This window comes from Anolis carolinensis, chromosome 1 (genome assembly GCF_035594765.1).
Source record: "Anolis carolinensis isolate JA03-04 chromosome 1, rAnoCar3.1.pri, whole genome shotgun sequence".
NCBI lineage: Eukaryota > Metazoa > Chordata > Lepidosauria > Squamata > Dactyloidae > Anolis > Anolis carolinensis.
In genome coordinates, this window is record NC_085841.1 from 147,718,545 (window position 1) to 147,744,950 (window position 26,406).

The 26,406-nt window shown below is 40.1% G+C and overlaps 1 protein-coding gene across 4 annotated transcripts in view; it reads right to left on the bottom strand.

Annotated features, from left to right (window-relative positions):
- Window positions 1–26,406, bottom strand: part of nbas (NBAS subunit of NRZ tethering complex) — a 294,693-nt gene that overhangs the window by 14,186 nt on the left and 254,101 nt on the right. For 2 of the 4 annotated variants that reach the window (XM_062983865.1, XM_062983860.1), the window contains 2 exons: window positions 24,362–24,490; window positions 7,652–8,354 (listed from right to left, as the gene is read on the bottom strand). In XM_062983865.1, coding sequence (XP_062839935.1) covers window positions 8,079–8,354; window positions 24,362–24,490 — 405 coding nt within the window. In that variant the 3' untranslated portion in view covers window positions 7,652–8,078. Of the gene's footprint in view, window positions 1–7,651; window positions 8,355–24,361; window positions 24,491–26,406 lie in introns of those variants that run through there. The other 2 variants (XM_062983871.1, XM_062983869.1) reach the window with 1 other exon arrangement.

Genomic DNA, 26,406 nt, shown 5'->3' on the forward strand with positions numbered 1-26,406 from the left:
AAATGTGGAATAAAAGGCTTACACAACATATAAAGAAGTTGTTACTAAAGATCTACATTCTACTTACTAAAATATAATCATTTGGACAAATTAAATGGATGGGTGGTTAGACAGAGAAACAGAAAGATTGCATTATTAAAGTGTTTTGCCTCCAAAGAATCACTCATATACTCTTGTTTAGAACAGAGAGGAACAATGCTCACCATGCCTAATAATATTACTTAAAACAACCCAGTGACCTGTATATGTATGTATATGTGTGTGTGTGTGTGTTTATGTATATGTATATGTATATATATCTACATACTGTATTTCTCTCTCTCTCTATTGTGTGTGTGTGTGTGTATGTACACACACACACACACACACACACACATATATATATGAATTATTTTTTCCCTTCTATTTCATTAGCAGAAATTAAGCATCTTAATTATGACAACTCAGGTCAACAACATTCCACCACTTAGAATCCATGCCATTTCCAAATCCTTATCTTTCTTTCCTTTTGGCAACCACTGGGCAGATGGTGCAATTGTACAGTCACTTTTCATTCCCCAAATTATAATATCTCATAAAACTTTGCAGCATTACTTTTTGTTTTTTAAAAGTGTACGCATCTATTTTACCCATTGTAATAAATATTGTAAATGCATATGCGGGGGATAGAAAGTTCTGCATATTGGAGTTTAAAGACTTTCCTATGATTTCCTTCGTGTTGTGCTTTGTAAACAGCTCTGGGCTATTCAAAATATCACAGCTACATTTGGAATCAGATGGTTTCCTGGAGAAGAGCAAGAAATGGCATTTATGCTAATAGAAAAACACCTGAACCATGCAGAATATAATTTAACTATTTAGCTAGGTAGAAAACTGTATATTTGTGATTTCATGCTGTTTACACATTTGTGATAAATTTAGGGGCTGTCTTTGTGACCTTTGAGATTGGAATGGTAAACCCTAGGTTCTTCCAATTGTGGAAGCTGTTAAGCTTCAATAACTTTGACTTACCTAAATGTTCTGAATAATTCCTATATTTGAAGCCCATGTATCTTAAGACTAAATGTAAATGTCACCTAACTGTTAAAAGTTTAGGAGCTTGATGGATGAAAGAAGCTGCAGTCATCATCATCAACAACAACATTTCAGCATCCTAAACATAGCTAAATATCATGTAGTCACACTCAGACTTAAGATCTAGTTGAAATCTCTAAGTTATCTAGGAATCTTGAACTGCAAGGGACATATACTTGAGTACTATGACTGTGTCAATAAATACCATTAAGAACTTTGCAGCCCTGGGTCTGGATGGCCTTTGTGATTTTTTATTCACAAATGCTTTCTGTGCTGAATATCATGAATTTTTCAGCCATTTGTAATTTCTTATCAAAGCAGATTGGCAGAACGCAGACAGTTAGTACTGACCATGAAGTCTGTTCGAATGAGTCTGCTGTTTTGATCCACAGAACCAATGGGGAAAGCACTTGCCTTTCTCAAGGGAGGTTCTCCATGTATTCAGTTGTACATAATGCCACCCAATTGAATGATTACAGAACTTGCTCATAATCTGTTATGTAATATTTTCTGTCAATCTTGGTAATGAAATCTAAGACTGAATATAACAAAGGTAGTTGTGCTATCACTGTTATGTTCTGGCTAAGTGCTATTTAGCCCATGTGTTAAGAAAAACTTATGTACAATTGCCCCATATTTCTTTTACATAGCCCATGAGCATGTTTTCCCTCCAGATGAGTTGCCATGTAACAAAAAGCAAAGACTATACATTATTGGTGGATTTTTTTTTGCTGCATTCCAAGAGAGGGAGTCCTGTCAAGACCTCTGAGCAAACACATTCCAAGGATGCATCTACACTGTATAATTGATGCAGGTGAACACTACATTAACTGTCATGCCACTAAACTATGGAATTCTGGGAATTTGGTAGGGCACTAGCACCTTTTGAAAGAGAAAGTCAAAGATTATGTACTCCAATACATTTTCCATGATCCTACATCATTGAAGCATGCCAGTTAAAATAATGTCCAATTGCATTCATTCTACAGTGTAGATGTACCCCTATTATCTAAGATTTAGATCCAGTATTCACTGAGCATTTGAATAGTTATTGTGTGCCTTCAAGTCATTTCTACATATGGCCACTGAAAAATGCACCTATCACGATGTTTTATTTGCAATATTTGTTCGGAGGGGACTGAGAGAGTGTGACCTGCAAAAGGTCACCCAGTGGGTTTCCATGGTTCAGGGGGTCAAGCCCTGATTTCTAGCGCCATAGTCAAATGCTCAAACCACTACACTATGTGGGCTTTAACACTGGCTAAATACAGTACTGCAGATTACCATTCGTGTTTAACTACTGTGATCAATGCACTTCTTTCCTATAAGATATATATAGTTTGTTTCCGGGTGCAATTCGAGGTGCTGGCTTTAGCCTATAAAGCCCTAAAATGTTTGGGCCCAGCCTACTTGAAGAACTGCAGCTCCTCCTATCAGCCCACATGAGCCCCGAGATCATCAGGAGAGGCCCTTCTCTCGTTCCCACGACCTTCACAAGTATGGTTGGTGGGAATGAGAGAGAGTGCCTTTTCGACGGTGGCTCTGCAGCTCTGGAATTCCCTCCCCAAAGAGGTGTGTTCGGCTCTCTCATTACTGGCCTTTCGCTCCCAGGTTAAAACCTTTCTATGGAAATAGGCCTTCTCCAACAACTCATAATAAGCTATAAATAGGCAGCTAGTGATCACTACCAAGGCTCATCACTGAAGACCATCTTGGTCCGGCAAGGTCCACACAGCTAAAGATTCAGAGCTTTTTGATTTTTAGTATAAATATTTTCAGGGCAACTTCAGTGGCCTGAGGCCCGGGGATTTTAATGATAATTGATAAACGTTGTTATTTATTATGCTTACTTTATATGGCTTTTATAATGTCTCTAGGTAATGTGTTGGTTTATTGTTTACTTGACTGGGTTGGGGGGATGATGTTGTGTTCTTGTATTATGTAATTGCTATTTTTTAACTATTTGTTTGCCACTTTAAGTCCCATCTATGGGAGAAAGGAGGGATAAAATTCAATCAATAAAGAATAAAATATATCTATGCTGCACTTGAAGGCCAGTCCTTGATTATGCATGTGGAAAACATGCAAAAGAGAGTGCTGTTGTTCGTTACCATATGTACACAGAACGGCAGGATTGTGTGATAAATATGATGATGTGTGGATTGAATGAAATTGTATGAAAGGTGTATGACTGGAGTCTGGCCAAGCCTGAAGATACCATTCTAAGAATACTGAAGCCTGGAAAACTGCAAAAGGCTGCTGATGGGAAAACTACTAAACTGCTGACATGACCAGAGACAATGATTAATTCTGTGATTGAAAACAACATGTTTACACAGTCAAAGGTGATGACTCTTTTAAGTTAAGGAAGTCAAACAACCACCTGACTTAAGAAAGAATACTAACATCTGTCCAGAACTGATGGTGTCAGCATGGTTTAGCTGTAAAACAACCTATCAGTCATTTACAACAATTTGGAACAACAATAGCAAAAATTATAAGAGACCTTTTTATTTTCCAAAAGTGTGACAGACTGCAGGAGCACAGGTTCTGTACACCCCTCTCTTTCTCCAAAGATGATTTCCTGGGATTTCCAAGAGAAGGAAGAAGAGATGGTAATGTATACATGATGAATGAATGTTAGAGTATATGTGAATGTATACACTTTGTTTGTGTAACCCTTTATTTATGTAACCAATGTAGTTAGAATATGTGTGTCTACCTTCTTTCTTTGCAAAGTACCTAATACTCTGTCTCAATGTAAGTGGAATAAAAGAACCTTTTTAATGTTTAAAAAGCCAATTGAGGATATGCACATGCTCTTCCAAGGTTGTTCTTATATCCATGTGCCTTCAGTATTCATACTATTTTAAACAATGAAATGTGAATCTTTTTTACACCCATTTCATGACATTTGGGGAGCCATCCTGTAAATGAAAAGTGAACTAGTTCTTCTAGTTCACTTTCTGTTTACAAAAGGGACTCTTCTAACTTTAAGTGTGGAGACATGGTGGAATTGACTTTATACCTCTTAGGAAGCATAGGGGAACATTTAGAAATTATAGAGGGCATGGCAGGGATGAAACAGCCCCCAAAGTACCAATGTGGTCCCCAGCCTCTGGCAGTTCCCCACCCCTTCAGTAGGTGTAGGCATTTATTATCATATAAAATAGTAGGAGGTTTAGAAAGTCATTCTTTTTTCCAGCTGCAAGAATAACGATGAAATTCAAATGCAGCAATTCAGAATTAGACAGCTGTCATCTACCCTTTACTTCTATTATTAAAAGTGCTACGTCGTGACTGAAATGCTTTGAGATACTGGGATTATTCCTATGTGTCCAACTCCATTGCTTTCATCTCCCCAGACCAGCTAAGAGTCATTAGCAGTGTCCAGAGGTCATGTTCACACCTCCCCTTTGCACACAAACCCTTTTTGCACATGAGGCAAAAGCTTTGACCTCGTCATTTTAAGCACACAAGGTCTTTATTTTGAGCTCTCCAGAGAATAGCATTAGGGTTGTGTTTTGCCTTGCAGAGAAGTGTCTCTTTCACTCCAGATGACAGTCCATAAATTAGGGACAGATTAAATGTAGGCAAAGGGGCAGAAGGATTTCCACAGAGCAAATATAAACAGATCTCTCAGGAAGACCAGCAGATTCTTCAGCAAGGCGGAGTCAGAAGGGTCCCCACAGAGAAAAGCAGCAGAATCTCTGGAAGCAAAGGATTTTCAGAGAAAAGTATCTTCTTCACATGGTCCCATTTACATGGTCCTGAACCTGCTTCCACACCTTTTTAGTTAATAGCATTGCTGCTCTTTGCCTGTCCAGATTTATTTGGACTTTTCTTTGCACCAGAAGGTGAGAATATCAACGTGTGTCTTAGGGCCCTTCCACAAATCCATATAACTCAGAATATCAAGGCAGAAAACAATATCTGCTTTGAACTGGGTTACCTGAGTCCACATTGCCATATATTCTAGTTCAAAGCAGAAAATGTGGGATTTTATTCAGCTGTGTGGAAGGGGCCTTAGTCTGTAGCCCCTTAAACTTAGCTACACTTCCATAGGCTCCTTAGCTTGGTAGGGAGTAAGGTTTTTAGCACCTGTCTGCATCCTTTGAGAAATAGTTTGTACTGAGCAGACTGTTTTACCTTTTTCTATCTTAATAAAGAAATAATTGTTTTTGCTTCAAAATCAGCATGTTCTCATCCTGATTTTCTCCCTATCTTTGGAGCTACTCTGATTAATTGTTCCTTTTAAAAAACCTTTAGCTTATAAGATCCTGCAGAGAATTAAGTGCCTGGGAAAGCTTTCATGACAGCTTTTTAAACATCATGCTCACAGTTTTAAAACTGTTTTTAGAAGTTTTTAAACAATAGTTTAATGTATTATTAAAATATTTTAATCCTTGTTTTGTATTAATTTATTTTTATTTGTTCATTGTCTAGGGAACCTATGGTCTTGGGAGACAGTACAGAAAAAAATACTTCTTTTGAGGAAATTGTGTTTAGCAGTCTTGACTTCTGGGAACAAATGTTAGACTTGGTCCAGGAATGATCATATTTCAGAACAGCCAACCTTGATGATCAGCCTCAGTTTTGTGGTTAGAGTAGTAAAATTACTTAAGAGTGCACGCAAGCACTTTGCCATACGACATGTGCATGGGAACAAATGCATGACATAATAGCAAGCTGAACAATGCTCCTGATGATGTTAGTGGTTCTTCGCAGTCATTCCTTTTTTCCAGATAGAAATTGCTTGTGGGGAATTGTTTCTTAAAAGCATGGGAGCCACTCACACAAATGATTTCCTATTTAGACCAACTCCAAATGTATTTATTTTCAAACGTATACCTAATCATTCTGCTAACAAGAAATGGTCCGACTTACATTTGGTAATTCATAACAGCAAGGAGGAAGCAGATTCTCAGTGCCTTTTTTTGCTACATCAGTGACTTCTTCCCATGATCCTATGTTGTTATCATGGGCTTTAGCACAGGGGCGGGGAAAGTTTTTTATGCCAAGGGCCTTTGGAGATTTATAGCATCATTTGCTGGTCATGCAAAATTAGAGGGAGGGGATGGTCCTGGGCATAGGGAAAGGGGGCCCTCTGCTGTTGGAGAAGACAAGGGGTCGGGGGAGGGGGGAGCTGCACATGAGGAGAAGGCACCTGGGTGGACCTGGCCAGTGATCACAGCTTTGGAAGCCCCAGCACTTCTAGGTTGTATTGCAACTGACACAGGTGGTGAAGGGGAAGCATAGTCACCAGACACGGGGGGGGGGTGTAGACAAGTGAGAGGATATCTGGTTGGTCGGGTGAGTAGTCTGTTCAGGCCACAGGTCTTCTTCTGGGCAGATTAGGGGCACTTCCCTCCAGCCACATCCCTAGAGGAGCTAGTGGCGGGCAATGGAAAGAGAGAAGCAGTTAGGCTAACTGCTCCCTGGGGCTGTTCATGGCTTGTTCTGCCCAGAGAAGGAGCAAGAGACAGTGTGAGTGAGAGGCAACTGCGAATGCTATGGAGTCAGATCAAATGTCTTCATGGATCTCATATGGCCTATGGGTTGGACGTTCCCCACTCCTGCTTTAGAGGATGGAAAGCACAACAAATAGTGGTTTTTATTCAGATCTGCCTGAAGATACATTTCCACAGTTCTTCTCATTCCAGCCTCAGTCTTGCTTCAGGCTTCTTCTTACACTCTCTTCTTTAATGATGGCTTCTTATTGTACAGCTATGAAACATTTTCTATTGTCACAACATCCGGATCAGATCCAATTTGAAGCAGATGGAGTCCGTGTGCTTATCACATCCAGCTGGGGGACACTTTGTGGTAGAGGACTAACCTCACCTCCAGATAGCAGCAGTTCCACATAGCAAACTTTGCCCACCAGGCATCCTAGTCCAGGTTGGTCTCAGCATATGGGCCAGGCTTCCAGTGATCATCTGTCCCCAGCCAATGCCTGGATCTAATTCCATGTAAGCCAAGATTTCTACAGCTATGATTAATAATGGCTGTGGCCCTTTTCATTCCATCCAAGTTGCTGTGTATATTTCACCCATGTCCCACTCCTTGAATATTTGCCACTGATTACAGGGAGTAGTACTTATGATGTGTAACATTAAAATTAAATAATAAGAAATGTTAAGTACATATTTTCAACAGATGAAATACACAATTAAAAGTACATCAATAAAAAGAAACCACCACCTCTCAATGCCACTTTTAGTAACAACTCAGCTGCAATACCCATAGGCTATTTGCAAGTCCTTTGTATTTCCAAGTGGCTACACAACAGTACAAATTCCATGGCCTCACTTTCTCTCAGCATTCAACTAGTTTCACCTTAAAAGCTTAACAGTATCAGTACTGGGTTTTGTATGCGGATAATATGAATAGATAGGTAGAAGGGGTGTTTTCCTTTCCACCTATCAACAAAAATAGACCCGTTATAACTCCCACAGAAAATCAAGGAATATATTTTTCTCCAAAGAAAGCTAGAATAGTTCAATTATATGCTTTGTAAGCACAAGTACAGAGCAATCATGGGAGCTGAGGAGCAGCCAAAAAGCAAAAACTTCAGTTGGTTTCATGGAAAGACTTTAATTAATTGAAGCATAGTAATTAAACTGACAAAGTAACTTCCAAATAATCTGACTTTGAAACTATTACACATCTTTAAATGCACTCTTAGACATTTCCATTTGAAGTGATATTATAGGCCTTCAGAACCTCTTCTTTCTGCATTGGAGCTGAAGGTATAGAATATCATAATTGTTCATTCATTATGACACGATCTGCAAAATATTTTTTTATCAGAACATCATTCATGGGTTACACTGAATGTTTCCTTCTGGCAAGAGCTACAAATATGATGGGGAGGTAATACAAGAAAATATTTTAGTTTGCTTATTGTTGGGATATTAGGCAGCATTAAGCGACTGTGATTAGGCTGATGCATATGGATAATATAGTTCAGGCTTCCAGGATAACTTCAAATCATCTGCCATTTAAATCCAGTGCTTAACAGCATGGAGAGCAGCACTAAAGGTTTGGAGTGCAGGATGGGTGCCTTTACAAGCCATCAGGAGTGAACCCGCCTCTGCCGTGAAGCCAGATTCTTGCAACTGTTTGGCTATTTCTTCAATGTTCCAACGTCCCTCCTCTTGCTTGACCAGCAAATGGTTAACCAGGTGTGGATAATAAACGGTGGATATACACTTCACTGTCAATTTCTCATCCAGAAGCAAGGAAAGGAGTTCAGAGTCACAGTTGGAGTCATCAACCTACAGAGGTGAATAATGTAATGCTATGAATATTTTATATGGCTGTATTATAAGAATAAGTATATATTTAAATAATACATAGAGATAAAAACATGCAAACAGCTATCATCATCAACAATGTCCAGCACAGTTTTAATTTTGGTATAGACTGATACTCTGTTCTTAATAAAAATAATAGGAGCTCCTGGTGGAGTAGTGGGTTAAAGCCTTGTGACTTGAAGGTTGGGTTGCTGACCTGAAGGCTGCCAGGTTCGAATCCAACCCGGGGAGAGTGCGGATGGGCTCCCTCTATCAGCTACAGCTCCACACGGGGACATGAGAGAAGCCTCCCACAAGGATGGTAAAAACATCAAAAGATCAAGGTGTCCCCTGGGCAACATCCTTGCAGACAGCCAATTATCTCACACCAGAAGCGACTTGCAGTTTCTCAAGTCGCTCCTGACATGAAAAAAAAAATAGGAAGCATTGTACAAATCACATTGCAACCTATTCAATAGTGTTTTCTGATAAAGGTATAACAACCTCTTACTTCATTTTCAGTTAAATACATAGTGATCCATATACATAAGTACTCACATTAGACATATGTTTCAATCTGATGCTATGCATTCATTTTGGTTGAACTGGCTGAGGGGGCAGAACCATACAATGTTTGCCCCACTATTTATTAAAAACTAAAACATGTAAGGGATAGGTTGCAGTAACTTTTCCCATTTAGGGCCCTTGAGTTAACTGAAAATATGGTGCAGATTAAAATGGGTCATGTCTTCTCAGAAAATGCGGTATGTCAATTCTGCATATTTTTATTTATTTATTTATTTATTTATTTATTTATTATTCAAACTTATATGTCGCCACTCCCCTAGGGCTCGGGGTGGCTTACAAGAGCAAGCTAAAATCTAACAATTTAAAAACATCTTAAAAACATATTTAGTTTAGTGACAACACCACTGGAATAAGAACAATGTGCTGCTTAGTTAATTTGCCCAGGTTCATTTGGTGATATAAGTCAGTTAGGTGGCTTGAACTTTTTTTATTGAAGGCTGCATGAAATTTATGTAGAGGCTACAAATCAGTGCCACAGTTCCCATGAGTTGAACTTTACTCACAGAAGATATGAGGAAGTTATATTAGTTCCACAATATGTTTTTTGGAAATCTACCCTGAAGGAACCTCTGGATGTGAGAGATGTTTTTGGTAACTGTTTTTGGTTGGGGAATTTGATAAAATTCACCACCACGACCTCTTTCCTTCAGCAGCACTCTTTACTTGCCTTTAGTCCCTTCTGTGAATGAACACAGCTCTTCCACTTACTGGATGAAGCTTCAGATGAGAAGAATATTTCAATTTTTGTAAAAAGTCAAAAACATGTTTCTTGAGTGTTGGGAAACCATGATGAAGGGAATTCTAGATCAATGAGAATCTTTGCAGCTTGGTTCACATATGGTTCACATATGGTAGTTTTGTGTAGCAAATAGCATTTTCTGCATAGAAAATACCCAGAAAATTATTTTTCTATGCAGAACATGCTGCTTGCTGTATAAATAAAGTGTAGATTTTGCACAGAAGAAATACCCAACTACAGCATTTTAGGTAAATGAAACAACATTTTAATCACATTTGTGTGTAAATATATTATTTTCTGCATAAAAATACCACATGAATTTTTTGCATATAAGGAGCCTCCAGTGGTGCAGTGTGTTGAAGCACTGGGCTGTTGAACTTGCAGACTGAGGTCGCAGGTTCGAATCTGGGGAGCGGAGTGAGCGCCCACTGTTAGCTCCAGCTTCTGCTAATCTAGCAGTTCAAAAACATGCAAATGTGAGTAGATTAATAGGTACCGCTCTGGTGGAAAGGTAACGGCACTCCATGCAGTCATGCCAGCCACATGACCTTGGAGGTGTCTATGGACAATGCCGGCTCTTCATCTTAGAAATGGAGATGAGCACCAACCCCCACGACTAGACTTAACGTCAGGGGAAACCTTTACCTTTAATATGTTTTGAACTGCAAATGGCCATCAATACTTATGTAGTTTTTCAGAGGCTTTCTCATAGCAGGAAGAAAATTATTAAAATAAATCATGGCTACCTTTGATAATGAAACTAGCTAAGAATTACATCCATAGATCTAACAGTATAAATATTGTTTAGGCAAGCACAACCTATATTACAGACTCTTTATTAATCAAGATACTGACAAATATGTGTTCAAAACCTTCACATTAAACATTTGTGCACATGCTCAGCATGAATATTCATAGTTTTGAATGTTTATGCACATTTACCAGTCATCGAACCCATATTAATACTAGGAATCTTATTCTCCCAGGAGGCAATGAAGTTCAAACCCATAAGTTTCTGTTCATTAGGCTGCAATGCACAATTTATTGCCCCCTCCAGATTAGCCAGAAAGGCCAAAGTGAATTCACTTGCTTTGAATATAACTACAGCATGTTTCCGTGATATGCGATTTGCAGCCTGTTGCTAGGATTTAACTAGATTTTACTAGTATGGTAAACTGGACATGCGTTGAAATGTATATTCTCTATATCTTACACAGGTGCCAGCTCATTTCACAAGGCACTCTGGTGGAATGACATGCTGTTTTAAAAGCACAAAACACTCCACACATTCAACCTCCAGATAAAAACTAATAAATAGGCCATTAAGAATATACATAAAAGCCAACCCACACTGTAAGTACTGTAGAGAACCTTCAGTGCTAATTATATGACTGTGGTTAATAAGATGAATGACTGTTCACCTAGTATATTGATGTCATTCGGGGTGGGAGGGGAGATAATATATTGCCACTTCTCAGCACGTGGCAGCAGTCTATACTCTGATGACTGCTACAGCAAGATGAATAATTCATGAAAAAGTAGCCAAAATGCCCATGCCTACTATAGTACATAAAGAGGCTTCACCAGCAGTGACTCAACACTGAAAATGACTCGGTTTAGAACAATGGTTTGTTGTATCACAATGTATATACACAGCTGGCGGAGTGACAGCCATTTCTTTTAGTCATGGACTGTATTCCAGAAGTTTGGCAGAGCTGAAGACACCATTCAATAACCAGGCAAATCCACTCCTTCTCTCCCCAATCTGGGCTATTCTACTCAACTGTCTTCTTCTTCTTCTTCCTCCATTCCTAATGGGCTACAAGTGAAGGAGTAGAGTGCATTTTAAAGAGACCCAGAGGTGTATCTGCACTGCATAATTAAGGAAATTTGATACCCTCCAAATAAATCTTGTAGTTTGTTGTTTGATTATCATTCTGTGCTAAGCATTTGTAGTTCTACTAAAGAATTCATCACCACAACTGAACAGGATGAAGCTATGACTGTCAGTCAGTCTGTATTGTAGACAGCCCCTGATTCTATTTCTTGGGCAGGACCTAGAATGTTCAAACTCATATGCAGCCCTATGGCTGCAGGTAGTAATGGTATATATAAATAGTTTTAAAAGTAGAGCTGATTTATTAATAGATGAGGGAAATGCCTAAGCCACGCTCAGTCAGCTGGAAGTGCTTTTGAGCACTTGTGGAAGTAAAGCTGACCCTCTCTTGAACTGTGACAGGCTCCCAATCTGTGAATTAATGCTGTCTCTGGAAAAGTAACAAGTAAATGCCTGGAGTTCAAGTGGCCATCCTAGGATGACTGGCAAGAGATCTCAGGGTGCAATATAGTTTAGTGAAACAGCTTTAACGTGTTGTGCTTACTAGTCATGGGGCCAGTATCTTTATCATCAGTTTAATTTGTGTTTCTGTTTCGTTCCATCCATTCAGATGGAACGGGAAGGCCCCTCCCGGAATGAAAATAAACTCGATATGAAAGCAGGCAGGAGCAGGTAATGGCTCCAAGCCTCCTTTTTGGCATCTTAGTTATAGAGAGAAGAGGGATTGCGCTGAGGTCTCTTCATCGAAGATCCTTGGCACGGGGCTGGAGGCTTGGTGGTTGTTGGGGTTTGCCCTCCATCGCGTTTGCTGGCAGCATTGCTCGGCAACCTTGCAGGCCCCAAAAGGCCTTGGCAGGCCTGCACACTTTGAGCCTACATGCAACATGTGCAGTCTCCTTGGAAAGAGAGTGCGTGTGTGGCATGTAGGCCCAAAACACGCAGGCCTGCCAGGGCCTGCAGCTGAGGGCCAAGTAAGGAGCGCTCCTTACTTGACTCTGGGCTGCAGATCCTGGCATGCCCCCACATGTAGGTCCAAAGCGTGTGGGCCTACCAGGGCCTTTCTGGGCCTACACGATTGCTGAGCAGGGCTACCAGCAAATGCAATGGAAGGCAAGCCCTGGCAACCTGCCAGCCCAGCGCCAAGGATTTCCAATGAAGAAACCTCAGCAGTAGTAGTGCAAAGTAGGTTTCCCAATTAAAGGGGGAAACAGCAGCAGCCCTAAAACTATGGGGAAGAGGAGCATTTGTATAGGATCGCCCGCCCATTTCCACCAATGGGACAAAAAAGCTCATTCAGAAAGGTGCCGTTTTCAGAAGTGGTGCTCGAAAGCAAAAACGAGGCCATATGAATGAAACGAACAGAAACAGATAGCAATCCAATACTAATACACGAGACTAGCGCCTACTACTCTATCTTTGCTTATAGCTTCAAAAAGAGATAAGAAAGGAGGAGAAGTTGTTAAACTCTACTTCTATATTTGAGTAATGGATAGCAAGGATGATTCCAACCAATTCTGGAGGGTGGTGAAATAATTCAGAATGGATGTGTTGCAGCACTGAAAACCATATAGTTCCAGAGTGGGCAACATGACACAGGGTTGTGACATGTCATGTTCCATGTGGATTGCTGTAGGCTACACCAAATCATTTGCCCAAACCCAGAATGATGTTTTGGTAGCTTCTGTCTCAGGACTATCAAAGATTTGTGTAGATGACTCTGCCAATGTATGATTATTGCAATGGAAACTGTATGTAGATTGTGATTAATGGAGAAATATACTCCCCTGGAGGGCTCTGAAGGCTCATTTTTCTATTTTTAAATTAATTCCTCCTACCCCAGAAATGGGAAGAATAGAGATAATCCAAGAACCCCACAAAAGGTTTCCATGAGTCACACAATCGTCATCCCCGTCTGGGTTATACAGAGACAATTGAGGAGAAATTAAAAGAAAATCTGTAAAATAGCAGATTACAGTTCATATTGAAGTGTGGAATATATCCGGAAGCCTTTGCTAATAAGCTATCAACAGTTCTTGAACATGGTACACTTATCATGATGTTGTAAACAATATAGGTGGCCTCAATAACATCTTTGTTTTTAATGCAGCAAAGTGAATAATTGCTATTTGGGAAGCTGGCTAAGGGTTAAGTCAGAAGCTTTACAAATAAGTTGGGTTTTAAGTTGATGGAGAAAGTGAGAGATGGATCTAATAATAGCTTGCATCATGCCTGAAAATGCTTTTGGGTATAGTGAGTCATTTTCTTCTGATGTGTGCTAATGGACAATTACATGCTAAGACCTAATTCTACCATTACACCAGTGTTGGTACAACGGAAACAGGTAATAAAATCTTCTGCCTACCCATGTTTGGAATTATGTCTGATCATCAACCCAAATTAAAATGAATATAGTTGTTTCTCATCACACTCTGAGTATTCTAATTAAATCCTTGTAATATTAAATATGGCTGATGACTGTTGAATGTAATTACAAATACAGGGAACAGGGTATAGTTTTGTTTATAACAGGTTCTATGATAGTGTGAATCTTCCCAGGGTGCCTCAATCCACTCCCTTTTTTCTTAGGAAAAAATGTGTACTGTCTCCTCTAGAAGCTTCCCAGAATGGTAATTCACCTTACTCCCTACTGCTTTACATAGAAAGAATCCTTTTCCCCCGAATCAGAAGTGAACTCTTGGACACGCTCTGTTTTGTTTTACTTTTTGTGTTTTTGATAATCTAGTCAGTTCCTCTGAGGGTCCCAAGGGCAAAAACTAAGCGTAAAGATTCAGTGAAGTTTCTCTTCCTTGGATTACTTGGAAAGAAGTATAGAAGAAGCCATATGAAGAACTCTAGAGTCTTCCATTTTAATCTTGTTATACATCTGAACCAAGTTACAGAATACTTCAAACGTTTTTCTTAAAAAAAAACCCTATAGTGTAAATAAAACTGTACTTCCAAACCTGCAGTATATCTCACTATTCCCCTTCCTTCACTATACATAATTCCTACATGGTGATTGCCTTCCTCCTTGCCCTCTGCCTCCATGTCTGCATCATCAATGTTCCTTCAAGCAAAGATATGCAAGTAAGGCATGGAATGTCAAGATGAGTTTTTTCCAGAAATGCTAATTAGGTGTTTGCTCTTGTTGTGTGCCATCAAGTCATTCCTGACTTATGGCAGTATGAAGGTGAACCTATCACATGATTTTCTTTGTTCAGAGGGGCCTTGCCTTTGTCTTTCTCTGAAGCTGACTCAAATCCCCATTTGGGCATGGGTTTCCATGCCTGAGTGGGGATTTGAATTCTGTTCTACAGAATCTTAGTTCAACGTTCAAACTACTATTTCATGCAGGTACCTGCTCCTCCGAATTTAAGAAAATATATTGAAATCCAATCAACTAAGAAATTCCAGACAAATCATGAAGCTATAGTCATATTTCTAATGAGAAGCATAAAGCGAAAAGTGACCCACGCTGGATTAATGCTCCTACACTTAATAGTCAGGATTCAACTAGCACACATTGTGTGCGTCACCACCCTGTTCTACTGCCTGATCATTCACAAAGCCCTCACTAGAAGACAGAGACAGCTGGAGAAGCTCATGGCCAAAATGCAGAGAAAAGGAAAAGCCGTAGAGTTCCTTGTCCAGCTTTGCTTGTCTGATTGTTCTGGGGTGGGCTACTGTGACTCTCCAGAAGCTTGTGGTCTAGTGTTGTGGTTCAGTCTGATGATGATGAAAGGGGATTTGGGGAGCAGCAGTTTGTTCCAGGAAATGTGGAGTCTCAGTTTGTCCCAGGGAATGTTGTTGACTCAGAAAGGTAGGTGGATTCGACCGTATCTTAGGATGGGCCAAAAGCTTGGTCCCACATCCAGGTCTTCAGCTGCTTCCTAAAAGACATGAGTGAGGGGGCTTCCCTAATCTCCCTTGGCAAGGGAAACAGACGGAAGGGAATGTGGAAAGTTCTCTGTCGAGTAAAGATAAGGATGATCTTCTACAGGAGTCTGAAAATTGTCAACAGAAAAGGAAAAGCCGTAGAGTTCCTTGTCCAGCTTTGCTTGTCTGATTGTTCTGGGGTGGGCTCCTGTGATGCTAGACTAGTTCTCTCCTCCAGCTCTTTCCTCTCCCTGCACTTTATATTTGGATCAAAGTGGAAAGCAAAAACACAAAGCAATAGGAAATGGGTTTACTGATCCAGAGGCACTGGACTCCAGTGGTCTATTTTGATCATGACATACAAACTGGACCAGAACCAGTATGGTGCAGTGAATGCTGGACTAGGACAATGGGAAACTAGGGTTCAAATCCCTGCTCAGCCATGGAGAACAACTGGGATACCTTGGGGAAGTACAATTATCTCAATTTTAAAAGAAGCTTGTGGTCTAGTGTTGCGGTTCAGTCTGATGATGATGAAAGGGAATTTGGGGAACAGCAGTTTGTTCCAGGAAATGTGGAGTCTCAGTTTGTCCCAGGGAATGTTGTTGACTCAGAAAGGCAGGTGGATTCGGGAGCTGAGGATGGCTTGGGAAAACAGACAGAAGGGAATGTGGAAAGTTCTCAGTCGAGTAAAGATAAGGATGATCTTCTACAGGAGTCTGAAAATTGTCAACAGAGCTCAGATGGGAGTGAGGGGGATGAATGCTTGTTAGACAGAGATTCCAGATTAAAGTTGAGATCAGGCCTTTGTCGCAGTGTTAGAATTGCAGGCAGACGCGGAGAAACAAGAGTGCACAGGAATGTGTTTATGTCTTGCAAGGAGGGTTAAAAGAGATGTAATTTGGGAAAGATTCCAGTCAGAGCAACCTCGCTTTTGGAGAATCAACTCTTGCCTTGTTCAGGCCTCGTCACATGCCTAGAATCTGTGTTTGGATTACTTTTGAAGCTCATGTATTCATGTTACCTTGGATTTACTGTGCTATTTTGGGGATTTTGGACTAATTTCTATGAAATCATTGAACTGTGTTTAAGGATTGCACTTGCAATTGGTTTTTACTTATTTTTCTGCTTTTTAATAAGTTTTGCTATCTTCAATAAACCAAAAAGACTCAAGCCTGCTGTGGTGGAGTTTGTGTGTTGGAGCAAGGTGAACCAGTGCTGGGGTGCGACATACAAGTCCTAAATAAATAGACAATAGTGTGGGACAATGGAATTGCAGTTGCTCCCGCTTCCCTTATTCATGTGTCATTTCTTTTCCTCTCCTTTACCATTCCTAGGGTGAAATGAGAGCTTGAAAAGTCTCCACACCAGTTGCAGAATTCTGGCAGTTGTAGGGGTGGCCGGGGGGTGGGGGGTTACAAGTGAGACTACTGCAAGCTCTGGTAAAAATTAACCACAAAGAAAAGAGTTAAACAGCAAGAGACTGCAGCTGTTTAGTGTACACGTGAGAGGGAGCGAGAGGCTGCAATCATCTCCATATTTCTTTCTACCTGTTGGCAGGGGAGCCTGAAAGGCGCCCAGCAGGCAGAGCCAGGTCGGTCTCCTGTGGTGAATGCACTGAATGGCATGACTCTTATTCCATCAACCCCCTCCTAAGGAAAATAATCCTTTAAGAAGAAACAAAGAAATGCAGCAACAGAAATCAGGCTGAATGGAATGCTGAAGATAGTTCAAATCTTTAGTGCATCTCTCAAGATATTAAAACCTTAATAGAGAAATTATATTGGAACATTAATGAACACAAGACCTTCTTTTACCTGTGTGGTAAAGGTCTTAAGCAATTATGCTAAAACATTTTAAGTTTTAAGTTTTCCAGAAGGAAGGTATATTCATCTTAGATATGATTGTATAGATTTATCAAAGCAAATGGTTATTAGCATAATGAGGTGGGAAGAAGGAATAATCCAGTTAGACAATGAAAGCAAAGGATTGCTTTAAATTCGTTTTTAAACTCATTGTTCAATTGTTAAAGGGCTGTCCTTGCATTAAGAGCTCAGCTGCCTAACATTATTTTTACACATTAGCACATAAAAGGTATGCAGTCTATGCTCCTAATAATGTCATTAGCTGTAGTGCCAGTTCAGGTGAACAGCCCACAAATAAGGATGGGAGATTTGGATAGAAAATGTATTCTCTGTCCACAGATTGTGCTTGCTTCTAAGCCACTGAACAGATCATGTGTTGTGTGTAACACCTGATTGTGCCTTGTCCACATGGGACTTGCCTGGATATAGTGCAAAGTCATAGCTTAGAGTGGCTTAAGTTTTACAATATAAAGTGGTAGTGTTCTGATTTATTCCTCAATGTTGAATGGAGAGGGGTAGTATGCAAAGCTAAAGTGCTGCACTGAGTCATAATTTTAACATTTGAACCAGGCTATAGCTTCAATAAGTATGACTTAACCTTTTTTTTCTCACCCACAGCAAGTCCAGAAGTCAGATGGGTGCATGCAAAGGAAAACACATTTAGATGAGTAGAGCTTATCCTGTTGTACAGAATTACTGTTTAAGAAAGTCATCCAATTTGCATATTAGGCAAATTACTGAGAAAATTAGCAGTTATGCGAAAATGAAATGTGAAGGATAAGTGATTAGCATTAGTTGCATTCTCACAGTATGGAGAATTTATTTATTTATTTATTTACAGTATTTATATTCCGCCCTTCTCGCCCCGAAGGGGACTCAGGGCGGATCACATTACACATATAAGGCAAACATTCAATGCCTTAACATAGAACAAAGACAAGACAAACGCAGGGCTCCGAGCTGGCCTCGAACGGATGACCTCTTGGTCAGAGTGATTTGTTGCAGCTGGCTGCAGCTGGTTGCTCAACAGCCTGCGCCACAGCCTGGCTGTGCTATTAGCTATGAGTAAGCTATGGCTGCAGTAAATGGGGAAAAAAATGATCCAGGATCTGATCTTGGATGAGCATGCTAACCTGGTGTGCATTATGGAACTCTACCTGGATGAAGGTGGGGAGAAAGGATGGAGGAGAGGGGTAATTTCTCCCAGTTTCTGTCAACCTGAGTTCTGTGTACAGCAGTAGGTTGGGGAGGTGCAGTAGCAATAGTTTATTGGTATTTCATCTCTCTCCCCAGGTTCCACATCTCACAGTCCACCTGGTTTGGATATGTATTTTTAATGGTAGGCGGCTGGGAAAAATAGGGATCATGTAGGTGTGCCACCCACCTCACTACTCAGCTATGTTTCTGTTGAGAGTTGGTCTAGGTGTTGTATTGGAGTCTCTTTGGCTCGTTGCACTGTCGGACTTCAAAATCTAACAGAACACTGTCAAGTGAAGTCTAGACTGATCATAACTCAGAGACTCTGTAGGGATTAAGATGGTCTGCCCTAAGAGTCTTATGGCTCAAGATGGATTCCTTGTGGCTTTGGGGAACTTTCCTGTTGCCTTAGCAGGTAACCCTGCCAAAGTCTTGACTGATCTCTGAAACAGGGAAAGGGAAGGGAGATGTGCATGATCACTCTGAAGCATTCCCTCCTAAGTAGTGGAGACAAGTGAGCACCTTTGTTCACTAAGGACCAGGCAGAGACAAAACCAGTGGATAGAGACTCAAGTGAAAATGGTAGAAAGCTCAGAGCAACTGAACTTGGTCTAGAGTTCATCAGAAAGCCTATGCCATAGTGGTGGTGGTGGTAGTGAAGAAATCCTTCACTACAATCATTGCATCCATAAAATGCTGGTGAGTAATCAGGGACTTTTTATATTCTGACCCACAAGAGTTGTATGTTAACCACTCAGCAGTCCATTATTAAGAATTTGCATAGCACTTTGCAGATAAAGGTGTTCACATCTGCTCTGACATGGATGCTGCAGTTAATACAGCTTCTGCTTATCCTGTATTATTGAATACATTTCAATTTGTGCAACCTATTAATGTGAACAAGTTCCTTGGAGAGGTGAGAACCACCACGTGTATGCTGGGCCCCTGACCTTCCTGGCTCCCAAGAGTAGCCTAAGGGAAACCGGACAAGTGGGTTAGGGGAGTGGTGAATGCCTTACTGTAGCAAGAGAGGTTTCTATCTTTATAAAAGAGACTGTGGTGATGCCATTTTGAAAAATTCCTCCCTGGAACCAACTATGCTAGAGAAATATTGAACAGTCTTCAATATCCCCTTTTCAGGCAAAGTATTGAAGCATGTGGTGGCCTCCTTGCTCCAGGGGTTTCTGAAACAGATTCTCTAGATGCATTTCAATCCGGCCCCAGACTTAGCTATGGAGAGATAGTTTTGATCACCTTGGTGGATGATGCAGAAAGGGGAAAAAATTAGGAAGAATTTGTTCCTGAGGGTTTTGCTGGACCTCTTGGTTTCAGTCTTGGCGACCATGATATCCTACTAGATGGCTTCTCTGAGATGGGGCTCAAGGGCACCGCTTTACAGTGGCTCCTTTCTTTCTAACGAGGTAGGTGCATTCAAAAGATGGTACTGGAGGGCTGTCTTGGCTACTATCCTGTGGATCAGTTCAGTCCCCCATTCTATTTCATATTTACATGAAACTGCTGGGAGAGGTCACTCAATGTTTGAAAGTTCAATGTCATCAGTACACAAATGACAGACAACACTATATCCTTTCCATCCAATTTCAAGGAAACTGTATGTGTCCTAAGAAAGTGTCTCCTGTCAGTAATGGATTGGTATGAGGGCAAACAAACTAAAACTTAATCCAGACAAGACAAAAGGGTTCCCAGTTAGTTGGAAGGCAGATTAGAGAATAGCTCAACCCAACAGCCTGTGCTGGGTGGAGTTACACTCTCTCAGAAATCTCAGATGCCCAACTTGGATGTACTCCTAGGCTCAGATCTAAGCCTGGCTGTGGTTAAGAGGGAATTTGCACAGTTAATACTAGTGCACTATCTGAGCCCATTCCTAGAGAAACAGTTGCCTCTTGTCAATGGTGTAAACATGGTCAGATATAGAGACTGCGAATGCAAAAACAAAAAAATACCATGATTGCAGTTGCTATGACTCAGCCCCAAGGAGTACCCACTGCAGCACAGCTAAACCATAGAAATTGGGAAATATTTGGGACTATAATCAATGTTCACATTTTTAATCAATTTAATTCAAAGGGCTCACATAGAGACACATCTGTCCCTGACTAGAAAAAGGAAAACTAATGAACAAATCATTATTTTTGTGTGTGTGTGTGGGTGGTGGTGGGGGGGGAGATAAACGGGACACAAGCATTATTTCCTCAAAGAGAGAAATGGCATGAAGCAGTTTGCTCAGGAAATATTTTTCATATAGAACAATAAAGAATTATATTTGAAGACTGTGTAATTGTTATTTTAGCTTATTAACTTAAGATCAGTACAAGAAATCCACAGGACTAACCTAATTTTCATTTTCAAAATATACTCCTTTATAGTTATAAATGTGATTGGGAAAACAAACCGTGTCAAACAATATCCTAGCAATGAATATAAACTATATGTGAAGTTCCCTGTTCCCAGCAATGATTTTTATGTTAGCTTGAGATGAAAGCAGTCTTGAATTTCCAAAAAACCTAAAATAAATAAAAATAAAAGTATTTGATAGCCTTTGTGTAGACATGGCATTTTATGGAAGGGATAAAAGTTGGTGATGGCTGTAAGAGATATTATGTGATAAAATGTTAGGCAAGGTCTAGTCTTCCCTCCACAGCATCCCTCATTTATCCTGTGTCTACTGACCCTGCACATAAGGTACTTCTGCTGTTGAGCCAACCATCTAACAGTTGCACGCACCTAACAGGATTCACTTCTAAAAAGGATAAAGAAATGAGAACAGGTTTAGCAATGTCAGTTTGTTGAAAGGTATGACCCTACAGCTAGTTAAGTTGGCACCTAAGTATCGGAGTCACATCACTGCAATTGCTATGTGTGATATACAGAGATCTAAATTCAATGTGATGCTAGTACACATATACCAATTTTCTTCCCTTCTTACAATGGTCTGCACTATTCACCAAAAAACTGCTCCAGTTTGTTTTCTAGACTTCTGGATTATGTTCTGCATTTCCATGAGAGTGTTGAGTGGGGAGTCACTTCCTGCCTTTTTGTATGGACAGAATAATTTCCATCGGTAGAACAATCCATCTATGTTAAGACCAGAGTTTTGGAATTCTGTTGCTGCCTAGGATTGACTCAGAAACATCAAAAGAGTTATACCATAGTTTTGGGGTGGGTCACCTCAGATTATATGATATGGGAATTATGAACTATACAACAAGGCTTTCGATCTGACAGAAATCCTCATGCCTAGCAAACATGGGATAAGATCTAGTCAACTCATGTGTTTCAAGTTTCTTATGAAATATATTGCCACGAATAAGATGTGACTGATTGCAGCCAAGCATTTTACCTTGCACTCCTTTATTGGTAATGTTTGTTCTATGAACAATCTTTGTGATCCATTGTTTTATGAGGGGACGACATACATAGCTGAGTATCAACGAAACTACTATTGTCAGTCAGTTAATGAACAAAAGCTCATATACTCAGATGAATACAATCTATGCAGAAGTAATAAAATATGTATAAGTTAGTTAATCCCAAGTGGCAAATGTTGAAATATTAATTGATACAGATAAATAAATTGATGTTATTTTGACAAACCCCTGTTATTTTAATGTAACACTTGTTATGTTTGGTTTCTCGATTAAAATCCCCTTTTAAAAAAATGGAAGAGCAGAACAAAAATGCAAATAGATGTTTTGAAATCAGCAACTTTGGCTGATGTCCCCAGAGATTAGCAAAGTACTATTGGTTGTACAGTGAAACATGTTGTTTGAAAGCCACAAAAACACAGTAAATCTTCCATGTTGCCTCCTGATTGAAACCACCATTATCTCCACCAACTCTCCATCCTTTTCCTCGAGAGAAAGCTAACATTATATCCTACTGCAACAGACAAACCAATTAAATAGGCAACACTATTTCAATTATTAATACACAATATTCATTACTGGGAAAAAACATCTAGCAGTTTCTGATGGTGAGGAAAGACTGAACTGGTAGTTTGCATAAGTTTACAAAACACCAATATAAGGGAGCTGCCATTTTGGAGATGCCAGAAAAAGAATCTGTTTCTTTTATTGCAGACAAATGCAGCTGAATTCCTGGTATCAGCACTTTCAAGCATCATTCTTTTGAATGTAAACATTCATAAAGCTGTCAGCATCATACAATGAATGGCTGAATAATACATTGGATCAGCAAGCGAGGGCTGCATTTCCTCCTGCATAGCCATGGTTCTGAGCTATGCTAGCTCTGTGTCAAGGAAATCAATAGGCTCTGATTTGGCTTTCCAGATGCTAGTTATGAATCTCTGGCTTAATGTAAACGGGGATTGAGTTCGGCAAGCAAAAGAACAATACTTAAACACAAAAGCAGACCAAACAAAACAAACAAATAAAGCAGAAAAACAAAACAAGAGAGAGAGAGAAGTTATTTTGTAGAGCTGTAAGTTATACAAATAATTAAAATATATGCAAATTTCTACTATCCTGGTGGGAATATTAAGGGAAAGGGGAATACTTTTTCAGTTGTGCTACTAGACACTCTTTATCTACTGCAGTTTTGGAAAGCCATGTCTGTTTCTTACAATGAATGCAACAATAACTGGGTATTAGTTTCCTCTCCTTTCCTGATATTTCTGCTTGGAGACATGCATGTTAAAACAGTAGCCTATAATGGGTATGTAGGTGGGCCAAACCTCTGAGCTGCTGAAATTGCTGACTGAAAGTCGGCAGTTCGAATCCGGGGAGCAGGGTGAACTCCCACTGTTAGCTCTAGCTTCTGCCAACCTAGCAGTTCAAAAACATGCAAATGTGAGTAGATCTGGCGGGAAGATAATGGCACTCCATGCAGTCATGACCTTGGAGGCATCTCTGGACAACGCTGGCTCTTTGGCTTAGAAATGGAGATGAGCACCAACCCCCAGAGTCAGACATGACTAGACCTAATGTCAAGGGAAAACCTTTACCTTTACCTTAGGCCTTGCATTCCCCCACATTTAAAGGCACTACTTCTCAACAGCATGTGTAGAGAAGGAGATGCAGCTTCCTTTAAATGAAATACAGCATACTTGATCCCCTAAATCCGTCACAGGCTGCTGTGTTGCAGCCTATTTCTGACTTATTTTGGTATCAGAATATAAAAAGCTTTAAGAATCAACAATGTGACTATGGAAAAAGAAGTGGGGTTCAGAGGGTGGAGAGGAACTGGTTTGAAGCAAAAAATATATTCTTGGAGGTAAAATGCTAAATATTCCAAGCCAACACTTTCAACTTCAAAACCTGAACATGGCAAATATTCAGCAAGAGCCGAATGCAGAGTCCATTCTTTAAATCTGGTAAGAAATCACCAAGTTAAGCCTGAGATGTTTTTATTTCTTTTTTTTTTCTTTTTCACAAAAGAGAAACAATGACCTTTTGCAAGGTCAGTACCGTCACTTTGGGCACCAGTAATTTAATTAATCAAACATTTTTACTACCATATACACAGAGAATCGCTATAGTCAAAATGGTGGCAAATGTTTCCCAGACTGGATGGATTCTAGATCATATTGTACTAATCTCTAATGCATAAAGCAAAGCAATCAAGTGAAGCAGTGTGCCAATATAAAAAGTCTTTTGTCATGTTACTAAATAACTGTTTAGACAGATAATGCAAATTAATAATTTTTTTTAAAAAAGATTGCTACTTTGAATCACCTTGAGCATAGAAAAGGAACGGCCTGGCCCTATGGCTTTGCAGATTACACACACAAGCTTAGAATAGTCATAATAATGATAACAGACTCAAGAGGCCTGGCTTCCTACATGAAGATAAAAGAGCTAATTTATCACCTGAAACGAGGAAGGATGGTTAATTCAACTCCTCATACCTTTGAAAGAGCTGTTATCTGCTCTAGTGCCATGAAATGAAGATCTTGATCTCTGCTTTCCACAAGCAGCTTCAGGGATGGCAACTTCAGGGACTGCTTGAGCAGCAGCAAACACAGGTCTTTTATGCACTGAAAATAAAAAGTAATCTGTTGTCAGATTGTGGAGAGGAGTGGGGCAACTCAGGGTCAAGTTCAGGATGCGTGCCAGATGAAAGGCAAACTTTACTGTAGCAAACAAAAGCCTCCAGTGAAAACTGAAAAGTTTAAAGGAAGTACTGAGTATAAGGAATGTGTTTCAGTTCGTCGGATAAGACCACCTGGAGAAGGATCAAAGCACTTACGCTTCAGGAAAACACTTCCCTTTGGTGCAAACTAAGGGAGGAAGCCACCAGACATGAAAGACAATACTGCAGTATTATAAGCACATTTTGACTCCCCCACCCCTTTGGACCATACATGTGGAAGCTGCCAGCAAGTTACTCAAAGAGTTGTATATCCTATCATTGTCATCACCAACTCAGTCTTCTTTTCCTCCTTATAGGGAACACAGCAGCTGATCTAAAATAAGAGGTTGTATTGCTGCCAAAGCTGGCCCTTAGCTTGCTTACCTTGCCTTTCTCATGGCCACTGTCCCCAGCTACAGGAAAGAAAATGTTTCATAGTTGCGTACATGAAAGGAAAACAGCCTGCCTCAAGCAACTATTCATGTGGCATTTTGCATCCAAACTGAAGAAAGGGTGAAGGATGAGTGATAAAACCAGTGCCTGCAACATACATCAGTGATATGTTGCCACATATATCATATAAAAACTCAAAATAAATGTACAATGCTATGAGCTTCTCACTAAGAGATTTATAACTGATAGAAAGGGAAGTGTATCTCAGAAAATACTGCAATCCCTTGTTCCCATTACCTCTCATACAACTAAAATCAAGGAAATGAAAGAAATCTCACAGCATGGTCTGATATTATAATGAGCATCTCCTAGAAATAACCAATGGAACCTGCCAGTCAATGGTTGTGCTGCACAGCTATGTACCACTTATCTCCCCCAAAAGAGCAACACGAACACAATTAACTTTTGACAATATAGGCTTTTTGCAACATTTCTCATCACTAAACCCCGTGGTGTAATTAAGGCAAGAGGAGATATCATACAAACATAGAGATAAAAGCGGGGAGTAATCAAGGTATGGAATCCAGTGGCTCACGATAAATCAATAGTAATTGTGTGGCTGCGTTGTCTCCCAGATATTTTTATGAGATATTCTCCCAGCTTTTTGAATTTTTTTTGTCACTACAGTCCAGTCTTGAGTACTGTATTATTTGTTTTGCAATGGGCACTTGAGTAAGAAAGGTTGGGTTAATCAATCCTAGCCATCAGAATTAATAGTGAGCAACCACAAAGCTGCAGTCTAACAGCATCTAGATCAGTGGTTCTCAACCTGTGGGTCCCCAGGCGTTTTGGCTTTCAACTTCCAGAAATCCTAACAGCTGGCAAACTGGCTGAGATTGCTGGGAGTTGTAGGCCAAAACATCTGGGGGCCTACAGGTTGAGGAGACATGTTCCCTGCTCTGAACAAAGAAATTCCTGAAAGACATGCCAATACTGTACTCATTTCCAGCCTGCGAGAGATGGGACAAAATATAGGAAGGCATACATAACCCTTGGCATTTTTGCTGCTTACATGAAACATTGATGGACACTGTAAAATAAAAATAGCTATATCATGCCTGGGTAGAATCCTCACACTTTCAGGTTAGCTCTTGTCCCAGTTAACAGAGACACCAGTGGTTCACTTATCCACGATTAAGAATGGAATTCCCCCCAGAGAAAGTGCTCCTAGGGTATTTAGATTCTGTATAATTGGGCTTCCTTTCATTTGCTAGCCATGGAAAGATGGAGGTGATTCACCAGCCCACTAGTCATTTCTGGTTTAGACATCTCTGAATCAGATCTAGTTACATTTTCTTTAGATATTTACGAGTGTACTCTGGCTATATACCCTTTCCCTCCTTGCGCTCGTCTCTGCAAACAAGACTG